This window comes from Podarcis bocagei, assembly GCF_964188305.1.
Source record: "Podarcis bocagei genome assembly, chromosome: 1".
Taxonomy (NCBI): Eukaryota; Metazoa; Chordata; class Lepidosauria; order Squamata; family Lacertidae; genus Podarcis; species Podarcis bocagei.
Window position 1 is genome coordinate 110,300,400 of NC_138125.1, and position 17,660 is coordinate 110,318,059.

The 17,660-nt window shown below is 40.8% G+C and overlaps 1 protein-coding gene across 4 annotated transcripts in view; it reads right to left on the reverse strand.

The window, feature by feature from the left end:
* Positions 1-1,449: 1,449 nt before the first annotated feature.
* RBMS1 (RNA binding motif single stranded interacting protein 1) overlaps positions 1,450-17,660 on the reverse strand; it is a 119,450-nt gene continuing 103,239 nt past the window's right edge. For 2 of the 4 annotated variants that reach the window (XM_081199033.1, XM_081199031.1), the window contains exons 7-14: positions 14,792-14,898; positions 13,205-13,254; positions 13,031-13,124; positions 10,574-10,618; positions 7,393-7,503; positions 6,023-6,103; positions 5,635-5,719; positions 1,450-4,104 (exon numbers count right to left, since the gene is read on the reverse strand). In XM_081199033.1, the coding sequence (XP_081055159.1) occupies positions 5,642-5,719; positions 6,023-6,103; positions 7,393-7,503; positions 10,574-10,618; positions 13,031-13,124; positions 13,205-13,254; positions 14,792-14,898 (566 nt within the window). In that variant the 3' untranslated portion in view covers positions 1,450-4,104; positions 5,635-5,641. Of the gene's footprint in view, positions 4,105-5,634; positions 5,720-6,022; positions 6,104-7,392; positions 7,504-10,573; positions 10,619-13,030; positions 13,125-13,204; positions 13,255-14,782; positions 14,899-17,660 lie in introns of all 4 variants that reach the window. The other 2 variants (XM_081199032.1, XM_081199030.1) reach the window with 1 other exon arrangement.

The window sequence follows — 17,660 nt, forward strand, 5'->3', positions numbered from 1 at the left end:
CCATTTTTTTAAAAAAAGCATGGAGGGTTTTTCCCTCCTATTGTTGTTTTTTTTTAAGCTGGAAAGTCCCCCAAACATGTTTTATTTATCCTGGAGAGAAATAGACATTTTGCCTCTTGGTGAAAGAAGGGAACTGAGAAAAGGTTCGGGGCATTTCCAGTTCTTCTACTTTGAAATGGGTGCCCACAAGAGTTTCGAAATGTGCCCCCCCTTTAGATACCCTAAAGTTGGCTATCCCTGATCTGTCTGTTGAAGAAAGTGTGAAAAAGTGTGTGATATACTCCTTTGGTCCATTCATCCAGGTGGTACCACCTTGTATCATTTCAAGGCACTCATCTTTTTGTCTTGGTGGCATTAAGAAGAGAAGAAGAGTTGAGTTTGGATTTGATATCTGGCTTTATCGCTACCCTAAGGAGTCTCAAAACAGCTCACAATCTCCTTTCACTTTCTCCCCCACAACAGACACCCTGTGAGGTGAGTGGAGCTGAGAGACTTCAGAGAAGTGTGACTAGCCCAAGGTCACCCAGCAGCTGCATGTGGAGGAGCGGAGATGCGAACCCGGTTCACCAGATTACGAGTCAGTAAATAAAAGAATATACAGAGATCTAAATGCATCCAAAACCCATGCCCATGAATTTCCTACTCCCCATCATCCAATTCTCTTAGATCTCATTATAGGCCAAGCAGGGAGATAAAATCTTTTAATGACAAGTTGCTTCTGTGGAAGGGCTATCTACTGGCACGGAGCAACTGTCCTATCAAGCCAGTTCTTATACGTGGCACAGGCAATTCACCAGGGCTTGCTTCAGGTCACTAGATAACTTCCCTCACACACTTCCCCAAAGCAAGCCTGACTGAATTTGTGCTCTGATCTGATCTGACAGCTAAGGGACTGCCACAGAGAGTTCCCTTTCTTGGGCCTTCCTATATACAAGGGATCACATGTCCTGGTGCAAGGAACAAGTTCTCTGAAGGTACCACCCAGAGTAGAGGCAGCCTACCACCCAGAGTAGAGGCTTGCCAAGTGAGCTAAAGTTGAAAGAACTCCTCCTACATATTTGGCCAACATCATTTGATGTGCTTTTTACTATTGTAAGATAAAGAGGAAACACTGCCACTATTTTAGATGGGGTTAGAATTATGTGAGAGGCTTATTGATACCATATCTTCCAAAAAATTGCTGGATCTGGAATGGAAGGACACTGAAGAGACAAATGCTCCTTGTTTCATTTATGGTAGCTGGTCATTTATGTTAGGTACATTTTCTAGCATTTCTTCCTTGAGAATAATATTACAGTTTGAGAAAGTTACTATTCATTTCAATAAAGCCTAAGTAAATTCACCTGAGATAGAAGTAATATTTTTTCTAAGCCCCCCACAACCCCCTTTTTTCAATTATAAAGTTCAGCAGCTTGTTTCCACCCACTGTTAAAAAACACACATAAAAAGTTTATATTTTGATCTTTTTTATTCAAAAGTTTTCAAAAGAAACAAAACAGAAAAAACTAATGATCTAATCAAATTTACAGTTCAAAAATGTCTTTTGGCATTTAACAACAAGTCCTAGGAAACAAAATGACAGAGTATCTTGAACCGGACAAATAAGTTACCACTGGCAAGTTTGTGGCACTAGTAAAACAAAAATAAAAAATTAACTCTCTTGATCATATAGATATCTCTATGAAAATCTTTTTTTTTCAATCTGTACAAAAGGTCTTTCTTCATAAATTATTTTTTTTATAATTTAATGGCTGTCTACTATGTGATGTTTAAGTAACTGATTATTTCTTTATGTACAGAGGTTACATTTTGCAAATCTTACCCAGATAATGAGTATGGCACTTAGTTCAGACTTTTCTAGCAGCATCTATTCCCTCCCTCTAACCCTAATGCTTAGCTAATTGAAATAAAACATCAAGTAGCAAATATCTGCCTGCCCCCACATCTTTCCCCCCACATCTGGAAATACACCAGCTATAGGGAATGAGTTGCAAGAAGTCTGAACTTTGACAAAGCAGTCAATTCCAGGGAGCATAGAACCAATAATACCACAACTTTTTAAACTTTTTTTAAAAAAAAACAAAAGAACAAAAACAAAAAGAAACAAACACATTTCTTATGACTATGTAATTTACTAGAATCTACACTTCTCAGAGCAGCATTGACTTTTGAAACTATGAAATGTCACTGACATCTGTACTTGAATACTCACATAAAATTTAAAAACTTTAAAAAAAAATAAGTGAAAAGAAAGAATTGCTTAGGCCTAGCTCCTGAGCTAGGATGATTTGGTCTGTGGTAACAGGGAGGGCCAGCAACCTGTCCCATTACAAAAGGAAATAAGCCTTGAGGTAGATAACTGATCATACACAGCTGACCAGACAAGTACACAGTTTTGGAAGACAACTTAATTTACCGTTTGATTTAATACACATGCGATCATAATAAAATGAGCTTTAATAGCAGTGAGTTTTATCATCTAATATGTAAAAAGTACAAATAACAGTGTATTTGTTAAATCAGGAATTTCATAGTTTCAAAATTGTATTTTCTTCTTCTTCTTCTTTACACTTAACACTTGTAGTGATGATGTAAAGTGTGGCACTGCTTGGATCCAAGTCTTCCTTCATGCTTTTTGTTTGTTTGTTTGTGTCCATACATCAATTAAAAATTATAAAACCTAAATGCAAATGTACAAAAAAAGGCACATTCTTCTAACCGCAAACTGGTCCGGCAACAAAATTAAAAGAGTACAGAAGACATAACTGCTGAGACAAAATCAGAATTATTGGTTACTGGCTCTTTGTTCTTTGGTAAAGTTACCTTTAAAAAGTGCCAAGTCTTTATTTACCTAATATAGAGAGCTAGTACCCAATCTAGTATGTTTTCTACTTACATCTCAGCTTATGTTTTGAAAAAGGTCTTTTAGCTTTTGCCTTTGCTGTAAAAGCAAACGCTTCTATTTGCTATTTTCTCTGCACAGCATCATTCTAAAGCACTATTCATTACTAGAAAGGAAGGACAGAAACATTCTGTGGATTCCCCATCCCCAAAACTCCCCCACCCTAAAACTAGAACATCAATTATCTTCTGGAAAAAGGCAAAAAGATTTTTTTTTTTACATTGCATCATACAGCAGAGTTCCTAACTAGCAGAGGAAAACTAATTGGCATAAGGCCTTACAAACAATTTATCCTATTAAAATTTCCCCAGTCAGAAAATGTGTTTCACACAAAACATTTCCCTACCCCCCAATCTTGCATTTCACAACCTTACATTATTATGTGAGGGGAAACAAAATCATTAAAAACACCTACTACACATTTTTAAAAAGCCAAATTTTTCAGCAATTTTAATCGACTACCTGTTAAAAGCCCTATCCTGCTGTTTTACAAGGCATAATAGACCAGCTCATTTGGTCAAAAGCATTCTACACCATTAGTTTGGACTACGTACTGAAACAGCTACAGCATTAAAAGAGTTAAGGCAAATTGGAATTGATAGAAAAAGGATAAGACACTTCACACTACCTTAAAAGAAAAAGAGAGAGAGAGAGAGAGAGAGAGAGAAAGCTATGAAAATAGACCCTACAACTGCAACACTGCACTATAGCGACACTCACACGGCAAGCACAGAACATCGGCATGGATGTTTTTACTAGTTTAAACTTCGAAAAACAAAAACAAAATCTTAATACGGTAAAACAAAAACAAAAACAAACCAAGAGACTGATTCTGTCATGCACGTGAACATGTCTCCATTGCAATCTGTGCATGGACAGATTTCCCCCCCATTTATTTAATTATTTACCTTTATTTTATTTTTTTGCGTCGTTAATACTTGATAAAAAATTTCTTACTAAAATAAACCTGTTCAAGGGGGGAGGGAAACAGCTACTAGGATGAATTTAAGGATTTCTTTTTCTTTTTCTTTATGCACCTTATAGAACTTATAGCAAAAATAGTTTCAGTTGATTTCATTATAAATAACGTTTTCAAGAACCTGTGCAAAACTGTCAATAATTTCTAAAGCACAATTGATCAGTAAAATCCATGATTGTTTCAGCCTTTGCATCCTTCTCCAGGCGAGGTCAACAACACATTTCTGAAAGAGAGAGAAAAAGTAAAAGTAGAATTCAGTTGTACTCTTCTGATTCATAGCATTTATAGCCTGTGTGACCTGACTCTGTGAGTCTAGAAATAGAAAAAAGCAGATAACTACATATTATTTGTGCCTGTGTATGTACAGGCAGATTTCTGCATGTGGTTACTTTGGCCAAAGGGTTTGTACTTCTGGTTCCTGGGACTGCATTAAGCATATAGAATGGAGAAGCTATACTGATCTGAGCATAGAGGAAGGAGACCTACTTTCCCACATCAATATCATCCACTTAATTTATTACCTCCACTTCACCCTAAGATTCCAGGGTGCATTACAACAATTTAAAACACATTACAAGCTTTTAAAAACAACTTACAATCACAAATGCAGGCTGGATCCTTCAAATAGGCCTCATGTGCAGGGCAGAGGATGTTGTTGTGGGGCAGATTCATGACCAAGTTACAGTAAGATCAGGTTTTCAAAAAGACTCAAGTTCCTCAGTGTCAACACTCAAATGTGTTGAAGATACATTGAATGTTGATGTTAGTTATCTCACAACTGCAATCTGAACTAAGTGACAGTGGGCATTAGGATCATGTTACACACCAGTTGCAGTGGTTCCCATCCATTTCCAGGTCCAATTCAAAGAACTGATTTTGACCTTTAAAAGTCCTTTGTGACTTAGGATGAGGATACTTCAAGGGCCACTTGTTTCCATATGTGCGTGCCTGTAGCTACAGCTGAGATGCTCTGCAGGTTCTCTTGCCTTGTGAGGCAAGGTCAGCACCCTTCTCTGTGGTGGTGCTCTCTGGCCTCCCTAGAGAGATCTGTCTGGCACCTACTTTGTTGTCCTCCTATTCACAGGCACAGACTTTCCTATAGGATTGTGCTTATCTTTGCCACTAACTCATTGAAGTATTGCTGCCATCTTCAATTAGCAATGAAGTATCTCATGTATGAAGCAATGAATCCGCCCAGAGTGGCTGGGGCAATCCAGTTGGATGGGTAGGGTACAAGTAATAAAATTATTATTTGAATAACAAATGTATGATATTTAGGTAGTGCCTTTATCTAAAAGCTTATTTGAAAAATGATTTAATGATTCCAGGTAAAGCTGTTAAATAAAATATAGTAATATGGCACTATTTGGAACAGCTGCCACACATGTATATGGGGATGGGTCAATGGGCCAATGAAAATTATAGATCCAGTAGCTCAGTGCCCGAAACAATTTGCTGCAACAACCATGAACAGAGAACTTGGTAAATCGCTTTATCTGGAGTTGTTAAGTCACTTTTATAATACGTTTGACAAACTGATAGTTCATACAAGCCAACTTTGGTAAGTCACAGATATTCTGAAGATGTTCAATGTACCAAGTCTATGGAACATGCATGCAGCTTCTCAGTTTGTTGCATCACTAAGTGAACATCAAAAAGGCTCCAGAAAATGATTGGAAGTGTCTGAATATACTACATGAAGAGTGTTTTACCTCCAATTATTTTTTTCAAAGAAACATGAAAGCAACTTTACCTCACGATTACTTGTTTTGCTGATAAGTATATGGCGAATGATCACTGGACGTCTCTACTGTAACTTGCTGTTGACCACTGGCTTCCTGTGAGAGAAGAGATTGCAAGCAGGAGACACACAGCATCTAATTATTAGCTGTGGTATTACAAAGGGTAAATTTGTCTTGAGTTTTATCATTGACTGCCTGTGCATCTTCCATAGTTTATATCCCTTCCTGAAGAGCACTCGGGGGGGGGGGGGGCAGATGCAGGATTCGTACCAATGACATCTTTTGCTTATTGCAGCACTGATGTCATTTCAGCAAGTTACATTTATTGAAACATTATGTATGATGTAAATAATGGATTTTAACTAAAAGGCTCTCCCATTAATTAAAAAGAAAAACTACCTCAACTGGAACAGCTGCTGTCTGAACGTGTGTGTACTGGGGTATGTAGGCTCCTTGCATAGCTGTTGTGGCAGGCATGTACTGCAAAGGAAAAAGAGATTAATGTATTCAGCTAAATGAAACTAATACACACAACAGATGGTTCGACCCAAAACAAATGTGAAAGGAAGGGAGATAAGCCATTGGTAAAGGTAAAGGTAAAGGTAAAGGTACCCCTGACCATTAGGTCCAGTCGTGACCAACTCTGGGGTTGCGATGCTCATCTTGCTTTATTGGCCGAGGGAGCCAGCGTTTGTCCGCAGACAGCTTCGGGGTACGGCCAGCATGACTAAGCCGCTTCTGGTGAACCAGAGCAATGCACGGTAACGCCGTTTACCTTCCTACCAGAGCGGTACCTATTTATCTACTTGCACTTTGACGTGCTTTCGAACTGCTAGGTTGGCAGGAGCAGGGACCGAGCAACAGGAGCTCACCCTGTCACGGGGATTCGAACCGCTGACCTTCTGATCGGCAAGTCCTAGGTTTTGTGGTTTAACGCACAGCACCACCCACGTCCCTAAGCCACTGGTAGTGTTCCACAAATGCTTTCAAAAGTGTGATCTAATAAACAGGTTGCACAACACTTCCTTTACATGAGGTTGCACAGAAAAGACCATCTTTGAATTTCACCTTTCTTATGCAGCATTCCAGCATAAAACATAATGCAGCGCAGCCCTTCAATGCTGCATGCCCTCCACATGCATTAGCGTGTCTTTGGATACCACCCAAATAATTCAAAACACATAGAAAGCCCAACAGCACTGGGTTTTGTTTTTGCTTTAGGATGTAAGAAGAAAAGGAATTGGGTCTTCTCAAAATTGCTGCTAAGAGTGATATTTCTAAAGACACTGGCAATACATCTTCCCTTTAGGACAGAGGGTCCATTTGGCAATGCCAGTTCTTATCCCCAGCCTAGGGACAAGGAGATGACAGGATGATTTATGCTGCGATCCAAAAACATACATCCATAGTAGTGTTATCAGCATTGACAGTTCAGATAACACATTTTGGTGGAGAACCCCATCCAAGCCCCCCCATCCCCTCTATTCTGATAGATAAAGGAAGATTGGCAAGATTCAGCCTTACACTGCTCAAAGCTGTCAATGGTAGCCAAGTTTTACCTCTTTAATATTAAAAGTAAAATTTCCCCAAGTGACTAAGATGCATTGCAATAGAAAATGGATTTATAATGCACATGCAATTACTGGTCAGTGAAAACAAAATGTGACAGATGGAATACTCTAAATGTCTTTCCTACAGGCAGAATATATAGTAAATATGTCAGTTTTTTTCTGGGTGTTATTATTATTATTATTAGAATTGCCACGTACTGTTCCAGTGCTGCCCAATGAAAGGTGACTCATCTGCTGTGTCAGTGGACTTATCATTGATGCAGGCTGCAGTGACATGGTGTGGTCCATGGAAGGAGTTAATACAGTACCCTGTAAGAGTGGGGGGGGGGGAATTGTTTCAGATTAAAGCAGTAAAGTTGTACACAGCTTCTGTTAGTTTACATTTTACTGACACATGTTCAATTTTTCTTTTGTAAAGGTGCATGCAATTGAAACACTTCATTGATAGCAAAACATGGTGATGTAACAAATACAGTAATAGTAAGATCCATCTATGGGTCAGAAAAGACTTGAGGGTATACATGAAATCCTGCACCTATGAGTCACTATGGTTTGTGTTTTTCGCCAAGAACCCATGTGATTTGTAGCAGAAAAAATTCTACTCTGAACTGCAGCTCCCTTATGAAACTACAGTTCATTCATGGGATAACGTCTTACAGTGATGTCAGTCTAACTCTCTCAATGCCCAGAGATTCTAGTTATCAGGGGTTCCCCTACTGAAATGAATGGGGGAAAACGAAACTAGCAAAGCTAATTGGGATCCAGTCTATCACCAGGAACTTCATTATCCTGTATAAAAGTCCATGTTTTGCAGTTGCATCTCATTGGGATTCTTCCCCCTCCCCGCAGTCCTTGAAATATTCTCACTTCCCTGCTTGTTTACATCTCAAGACAAACACTTGTTACAAAGCATTGCATGGGTCTGTTGGGCCAGAGAACAAAATTTTATCCTAGGGGATTAATTCTGCTCCAAGCTGGCTTTATCTTAACATGCTCATGATGCAAACAAACAACACTAATTTTTATTTATTTATAACATTCTTCCAGGGGAAAAGAACACTATTAGGGTATTGAAATACATTGGACCCTTTCTATTACCTTATTAGGCTCCTAATATTTCCCTTTGGCATTTTTGTTGTTTCTTCCCACCCACCACCCCACTACCCCCAATTATGAACCTAGTATTTCACCAACCCTCACCTCCATTTTCCTTCCTCCAGGATTTCCCATTAAGGAATTTAACTTTGTGGGGTTCAACATACTCCAAAAGGTTTTGCGTTAAGACTATGTGTTTGGAATGCAATGCTAACAAAGTCAGTCTTTTATATTAAACTAGATGAATTTTGGAATCAGCTATCAAAGTTATTCCCAGCTAGGACTTTAAAGGAGATTAATGTTATACTGGGCACTATACAGAAGAATATGGGCTCTGCCCAGTTTCACCGAAGCAGATATCTGACTGCACAAGCTGCTTTGCCTAATTACCAGCAATTTCTCCTGGCACATTCCACGCTCCTCTGACACTCAGGAGAGGTTTGCAGGTGATGTGTTGCGTGTGTTCTGCAGTGGGTAAGGAGCAGGAAAGCCCGTCCCCTACTTTTGTAATGCTGGATTCAGCCTACTACATTCCAAGTATGGGCATGGATTTTAACTGGTATTGAGAAAATCAGTTGCAATCACACCTCTATTGGCATTTTACCTGTGAAAAATTCAGCAGCCAGTGATAGACTGCAGGCAACCCAAAACATGCATGGTGATTGTTATCCATGGCTTAAACTTGCTTTTCTTTAAGTACCCAACTTAAAGTACCCCCAACCACCTTAATCTGGAGCAGCTCTCAAAGAGTAAGGGAATGAAGAACTATGACCTCCATATCCTTCCTGCCTACGTGCTTCCCTGAAGCATCTGGCTGGCCAGTGAGAGAAACAAGATGCTGAACTAGAGGGACCTTTGGTCTAATCTGGCAGGACTCTTTATGTTCTGCCAATAGGATTTTTTTCTGACCAAGTCATTTGAGAACTGCGGACTGTACTGGGGTAAGGAATTAAAACACAAGCACTGTGTTCCACAAATATTGGGGGGGGGGGTATCACTGCCCCATAGGTTGCAAGGTTCTTTAAATTAAATTCAGTGTCAAAAATGTGCACATAGAAAAAGTCAAACCCTAACCTTTAGAGACCACAGACAGGGAGCTTTTGTGTGTCAGAACTATACATCTGTGGGAGGCTTACATGATGTAGCATAATAGCCCAGCAATCTCAGTGCCTTGTCTTTAACTGCTTTGCTTTCGATTTGCATATTGTTTATTATTTTGGAACATTTGTTAAGTGCTATCATTGCACTTGTGAGAGACGAATCCAGCTATTCTAATTATTCTAATTGGAAGTATCAAGAGAATCTAAGTGTCCAAGACAACTGCATTTGCTTTCATATGTAGAAAAGGCATAATCAAAGATGATTCGGATTTTGATAGCTGCACGGAGATCAACACCAACACTTTGTCTATGCTAGATTCTAAAGTGCTATTGTTTGCAAGCCGTGACACTGCATACATTAACACAAGAAACCTTTATGTGTATTGTCATTGCTGTACGAATACGGTTCTCTTTTGCATCTGCCATGCAGCAGTACAATGTAGGAGATTAAGAGGCATGTATAGTCTGTGCAATATTTATATGATAATGGAGCTTTGTTCCTCCCCTGCTCTGTACAGGTGCGTGCATATGCTTCTTCAACAACAAACTCTTAATTACCTTGGCTCTTTTACCTGGGGAAGGGCTGTAGCTTACTAGTAGAGCAATTGCTTTACATGCCAGAAGTCCAAGGTTGGATCTCCAGGTAGGACTGGGAGAGACCCTGACCTGGAGAGCCATTGCTAGTCAGTGTAGACAATACTAGAAGGACCAAGCAGCTTTGTGTTTACATTAACCTCTTCCTTACCTCTGTCTTTTAATCAAAATTTGACTTCTAACTTCCATGAGCCCCAACCAACACAGCCAATGGTCAGAAATGATGGAAGTTGTCATCCACAATATCTGCAGAGCCACAGGTTCCTAGCCCCCATTGCACAGCTTTCCCTCTCCCGCCTCTACTACTCCCAGTTATTACTTCATTCCATTGGATGTTGCCAGAATCAATTCAATAGCCACCCATCAAGATTCTACTGTTCACGGTAGGAAGACTTGGCATAAGGCTAGGCTATCTATTATTGGGCTGCAGAAAGCCATACCAGTTGGATATTATTTAGTGTGGGCATTAAGAAATAGCGCCCACCAGAGAAAATAGCGCCCACCAGAGAAAATAGCGGCCACTAATGAAAATGAGGAACAAATAAGAATATTGATCCTAAGCTGACATAGGTGAAAGTATGCAAACTTACAGGATGCTGCATTATATATGGTTGAGGCTGCATCCATGAAGGGCTCTGTAGATAATGAAAAGGTTTTGTTTTGTTAAGAAAACAATATTCATAACTTTAATGTATATATTACACACATTTCAAAGCATCATGCTTTCATCTTAACTCATTGTTCTGGCCTTCATGGCTGCCTACAAGTGCTAAGAATTGCAATAACCCTTTTTGAAGCACAAGAATGGGAAAAGCCTGAATTAAATCACAGCCTTCTCCTTTCTCTTATTAAGTGCACCCCCCCCAAAAAAAATATTATGCACAGACAATTTCAACAGAAGCTCTGAGGATCTGAGATGGTGGTAGTATGGCACAGAGAGTAAAGAGAGAAATCTCCAGTTCCTCAAGTTCACTCTTAGGAAGAACTGGAATGAAAAGTATGATCAGTTCAATATTCACTTTTACTCAGCATGCAGCAAGCCGAACACTGACAATCCTATTCCGACATCACAAAGACAGCCAGAGTACAGGATGTGATCTTCTCTGTGTGCTTTTCTCAGAGAGCATGGAGAGGGAGTGGTTCTGCTAAGTGGTAACATCTGTTTCCTCGCTCTCCAACTGACTGAGATTTGCATTATCAGAGATGGCTTGAGCCCTGGTAGAATGCCCAACTGCGATGGCAGGTTAACTGCAGAAGATTCTCATAAATATGCTCAGCAGCTATTCTGCTTTTATTTTTGAAGGGAGGGGGAAATCGTCTGTAAAAGTAACAGCTAGTTGGGAAAAGCAGAGATTCAAGAAACTAGGGGAAATTGTTCCTTAGGTCTGATAAGGAACAGCTGGAAATTGGGAGGCGGGGTAATGGAGAAGAAGCTATTCCACAACATACAACTGCAGCCCTAGATCCTTCTTTGTTTGGATAACTAAACAAGAGCGTTTAAATGCTGCTTTCCTTTCCCAATAAGTACTGATTAGAACTAGAACAACATACTGAGTTGGCAGTTTGGTAGGTTTAGAGACTGACTGGAAAACCAAGTGTAAGTAAAATTTGCCTTTAAAAAAAAAAATCAAACTGAGGACCTGAAGTAAGAGGAGAGTTGTGATGCATCCTTCTACCACTCCCTCCTGTACCTAGCTCTGGGGAGGTTAGTGGAGAAGTGGAGAGGCAGAGGGATGGAGGCTCTGTTCTTTGATCTCACCCATCACTTTTCACTGCATGTTCTCTTGAGCCCTCCTTTTCGGTTGCTTTTGGGAACTTGCAGGCAGGGGAATTCTGGGGAAGTGGCTAACATACCCAAACGAGATGTGGTGCAGATGTCCCCAGAGTCCCTTCTCTGTATGGAAGCTCCAGTGAGGGCAGGGGGGCTTACTGTTCTCCTTGTGACCAGCCCAGCATTCAGCCTATCCTAACCCTGAGGAGAGCTGCAGGATCTTGTGTTGGCTGAACAAAGCTCTCTTCCCTGAAACCAGAACAGTTTCCTCTTCTAATGGGCCAAGTGTTAACACACACAACTTTGACCTTTGCTACCAGAGATATTTCCTGGAAGCATGAGGGGAAGTGTGCATGTACAACCTTCACCCACAGCAGTTCAACCCCACTTCCCAAACCATGCCTCTTTCCCATGCTCAGTGTCTTTAGAAAGAGAAAGAGACTCACAAAGGGACTCAAGAGAGGTTGAGAGTAAATGGAGTAGCAGGATTCCCCTTCCCACTTCCCACCCATTTCTCCTAATCTGGTGGCCCATAAATCCTGGAGAGGCTGGTAAAGTGTCCTGAGAACACATGGGATGTAGGGTCAGACCTCCCACAGAAACCGCCTGTGAAGAGTTTGGGGCTAGAAGGGGAGCTTGCTCACCACCCTCATCGACTCTGAGCCCCTGTAGCAACTTGTCTTGGCATCAGGGAATGAACACAAGCTCTCTCTCCCCCTTCATTGCCAAATCCTCTATGTGTGGGGTACTGAGCTGAGTCAAAGGAAAGCAAACAGCAGGACATTTGCTTCCTTGCAACCATCCATCTCTCCCCATTGAGACTGGCTGAGGTCTTTCGCTTTAGCTCTTCAGAGTGTCCCTGCACCTCCAGGCAGTGTGTATTTAAAACTGCTGACCTGAACCAGGTTTTGGGGGGAGTTTACTGTGCACTTGCAGGATATGTTTGAAAGTGGTAAGCAAGCTCTCTTTCACAGAAGCTTGTCTTGCCATTACTCATCTCCTCACTGAAAAAAACCACAATGACATCTGCCTTAGCAGTAAAATTAAGCAGACAAGCTTCTATTTCATCATACTCCACACACTGATTTCTGTTCTACAGGAAACCAAGAATACTTCAAAAACAAGTTTCTTGTGTTTCCCTTTCTGTCTCCGGCTGTTTTATACATAGAATGACAAAAATGGTAAGATATTGCATTCCACAAAGCCTTCATGTGAGCTCTACACAAATTCCTACCAAGTATTTTAATAGCTTATCCTTCCATCTTGAAATACAGACCTGGTATGCAGAAACTGGAGAAGCAATATATGGCGTGATAGACGTCTGAGTGATCATTCTGTTTGTTGCAATACTGTATGGCGAATGATAAAATCTAAAAGCACAAACACCTTTATTAATACCTTTAAAAGGGTACCATGGAATAACTTATATTTATTGTCTGATTGTACATACCCATTTTGTAAAGCAGCTGTAGTTGGATCATACGTAAGTGTCATTCCAGCCTTTAGGGAAAGGATAAAACATATACTCAATGAAAAGATTGGCTACCACTCCAAACCAAAACATTAGCACTAGCCCATCTGTCTGAAATAGTGAAAGTTGCCAGTACTGCCTTATGTTTTGTGAAATTTTGTTGGCACAAGTGATATGCAGTAAATAACCTGTTTTGGATCTCCCTTATGCATTAAAAGATTATGCACCCAATCCAGAAGCTTCTTGCAAGGACATGGAGCTTCTGAATACACAAGGGCTTCCTCATTCCCTACAACACCAGGACAGTTTTGCTTCTATTACGTTGCAATGGCCGTTCTGCAATTATACACCAAAGTACCATTGGACCCATGTGTGTATCCACTGTATAATTTTTTATTATTTTTATGTGCACCACCAAGAAACTTTTGTAATTAAGTGGCTTATAACCTTAAATAAAGTACCATCTCTTTTGAGAAGCTGTTGGTAAGATCTGCCTTGATGAAAACTCAAAAAGGCCCAGCTTACATGCATGTGAAACAGTGTGCAGGAACACAGCTGAGATGTTAAATTATGTGCAGTAAGTTCTAGAGCAGTGGTTGTCAACCTGTGGGTCCCCAGATGTTGTTGGACTACAACTCCCATCATCCCTGAGCTCTAGCCTTGCTAGGTAGGGGTGATGGGAGTTGTAGTTCAACAACATCTGGGGACCCACAGGTTGAGAAAGGCTGTTCTAGAGTGATGTACTAGCAGTGGGGCAGTATTTGCAGCCATTTTATTGGGACGCCCAACTGGCTCCAGTGTTATTTGCCTTCAGACACCAGGCTAAAAGCTGGCTTTAAAAATAAAGACTATTGGGTCAGTGAATCTTGCTTTTCTAAAGCAGACGATTTTCTGCTTCCCTGGATTTCCCCTGATTAATTATATCATGCTGATTTGGTTATAGATAGTTGACTATTTATCTACTGACTTTGCTAGTGTTTTTATTGAGTTTGTTTGTGAGCTACTATGTATTATTTAAGAAAAGTCAGCCTTAAACACACACACACACACACACACAGCAAAAGAAAATACATTCATATAAAATATTTACAATGGGTTGCATTCATATAATTACAATGGGTTGTACTCAACATAGGACTAAGGAGATAGAAATGTGTGTGTTCATGGAATTATCTCCCCTCCCTTCCTATAGTGCACTGTTCTGGTAGTTTTCCAGTCCCTCAAAAACAGATTCAGGGAGGGTGTGTAGGGGGAGAAGTACTGCTGGCGGGAATTCCCATTGCACTCATGGGAACCCTAGCACTGGTTTCCGCTAACACAATAAGTTGGTTGAATATGGCCCAATATTTTAAACAGTGCATTTAAATATGTCAAGTAACGAAGCGGAATGAAGGATTGTAATATTCCATTGAACAATGCAGGAGGACACCAAGGCAGCACATCTCTTTGTGACTATTATTTTTTTAATGCACATCCATAGACACACACACACACACACACACACACACACACACACACACACAGACACTCTAACTAAAGGTTGAGAGGAGGACTTACAAGTCTCACCTCGCCTTCTCGGTGCCACGCTCTTCCATTCTGTATATATTTGTTCTGATTCTGTCTCTTTTTTTGTCCTCCATCTGCAAACTTGCACAACAAAGGTTCTGCAGGAGCTAAAACAACAACAAAACAAACCATTTAGGAATAGTCTACATAATAACCTTTGTGATATCAAAATAAAGTGCATTTCAAAAGTTGTCACTTGTGAAAAGATGTTACATAGTAGGTTTTCCCCAAATTATTTTGCTTGGAAGCCATAACATTCAGATACATGCTTAGTGCCCAGTGTTTCCATGCATTCCCAAACATCCTGATTGCAAAGATTTGCTATGTTTTAGTAGATACAAGCACTCCAATACACCTACATGTGACATTTCTTCATTATTTCAACAAAGGGCCATAGCTGAAAAAGGATGGATACATAGAGCTGCTGCATTAATTGGTGTAATTTGGAAAGCCTGATTTCTTTAGGAGCTCCACAGATGCATCAGAGCACAATGAGCTCTAGACTGAAGGAAGGGTCTGCAGTGTGGAATCTGTTTTGATGTTATGATCAAAAAAATAATCTGACAAATGGTTTACACTAGGGGTCAGCAAACTTTTTCAGCAGGGGGCCGGTCTACTGTCCCTTGGACCTTGTGGGGGGCTGGACTATATTTTGAAAAAAATAATAATGAATGAATTCCTATGCACACTGGGAAGAATGGGGTGGGGGAAGGGCAGGTGTAATAAAATAAAATAGTGTGCATTAAAGCAGGGTGGGGCAGGCTCCTCAACAGACAAGCTCACCCACTACCATGCTGCTCATCCTCCCGCCACCCCCCAAAACATACACACACACAGACCCACAATCGCCCCACAGAGAAAAGGAAAGCAAGTGCAATATGCAGAGAACAGCCGAGGCGAAGGAGAGATGGAAGCAGCACCAGGGGGCTGGAGCTGGAAGAAGAGGCAAGGGGGGCAAGTAGTCCTCCCCCCCCAGCCCTAGCCACCTTCCCGGTTTGCCGCCTGCCTCACTTGCTGAAGGGTTGGCAGCGGTGGCATGAAACAGGCTTCCTCCCCGCCTAGAGAAAGAGCTGCCGCCGCCACCGCTTTTCGTGTGGTGGGTAAGCAGAGTGAGCTCATCCATTCTGGTCTCTGGCCCACAGGAGCACTAGGGCGGTGGCGTCGATGGCGATGGGAGGAAGATTATTATTATTACTACTACTATTTCCCCAATGGCCTGACTTAGAGGGAGAACAAGAGGGGAAAGGCTGGTGGGAAAGCAGAGAGAAAGAGAGGAAAGAGGATTTTTGTCCTTCCACCATCTAACTCCCCACATGCACTCAGCTTCTGGGGGCACAAAACAATACAAATACTAATAACAATATTAATGATACCGGGTTAAGTAAGCAAGCAAAAGCCACTGAGGTAAACCAGGCACGGCGTTTGAGTGCCAGAGCCACCACTGCTTGGCCTCTTCCTCCTGCTGCGATCGCCGAGAGTCTCGGCTTTGCGGCGGGTGGTGGGTTCTTAAATGGCCAGGTGGGCCTGATCTGGCCCAGAGACGTAGTTTGCCAACCCCTGGTTTACAGAGAATTCTCCCCTCATTATAAGTTTCTGGTTACAGATGTGCTATATACGAAGTCACACCTACGTGCTCTGTCACTTCATTGCTAGCAGCTAGTCCAACTCAACTTCATCCAAAAATACTGTATCTGAGACAAAAGTAGTTTTCTTTGCCTCTGGTATTAAGTCTACTTTGGCTTATTCACTCATGCACTTAAGTGATTGAGGTGCATGTGTGCAATGGCACTAATGAAACCAATGGGGTTTACTTTCAAACAGCTTTAGGGCTGAGGTCAGTCACTTAAATGACTTAAACGACATTTAAACCTGTGTGGGAGGACCTAGGATTGGCACAAAATGGCCATCAAAAAAAGCTACATGTTTATTGTGCTACTTTATGCAACACATGAAAGAAACTAGTTAGATACAGGTATTCACTGAACATTATTTACGTAGCTGCTCTGGTTGGATTACTTATATAAATTTTTAAAAGAGGACACTATAAATTGCTCTCAGGACACACAATATATGTTCTGGCATGCTTCCGAAGCCAGCAGAATCTTGGAAGGCTAACTCTGAGCTCTGCATTCAAAAGAAAAAGTGGCAAGTTATGAGCAGAAGCCACTTGAATTCATTTCTATGGTTTCCATGTCTGGTCCTTTCGTTAAATGAAAACACCCTTTGAGTGTTTCAACAGCTTCCCTTTACTTACGTATTGTTCCAGTACCACAGATTTCTACAGAAAAGGGTTCTCTGAGAGAGTAAATTACTTTTGACAACCATGCAACTAATGGTTAAGGGCATAGATACAAAGATGCTGCAAAAAGGGTTGAGTGTTTTTTAACTCTTTCCAGTTTGAGTGCTTTTTTAACTCTTTCCACTGTGCAAGCCAGAAAGGTGACTTTCAGCGTTTTCTGTCTTGTTCTATACAAGTATCATATTGCATGATGAGCTAGCAGGTGGCTTTTACTTAATCTGATAACATATGCAGGTAACCCATGCAAGTATTATTCCTATTTTACAGACATGAAACCCAGGCTGAAGAATTGAGTTTACTAAGCAAGCTGGTTAAATGCAATAACCCAGTTTCCAAGCTCCAAGTCAAGCGCTCATGTCCTTCATTATAGTTCTTGTTCTGTTTTTGAAGTTTAACACAGCACAATTTCAGGAATGGCAATGCTTGTCTCAGTCATACCCCATTACCTAAATGCACCACCTGCATCTGGCTGAAATAGAGTCCTTCTCTCTTTTTCCTTGTTATCCCTAATCACTGAGTGGAAATGCTGTTGCAGTCTTGGTTTGTCACACTTTTTGCTAATAATTTCCT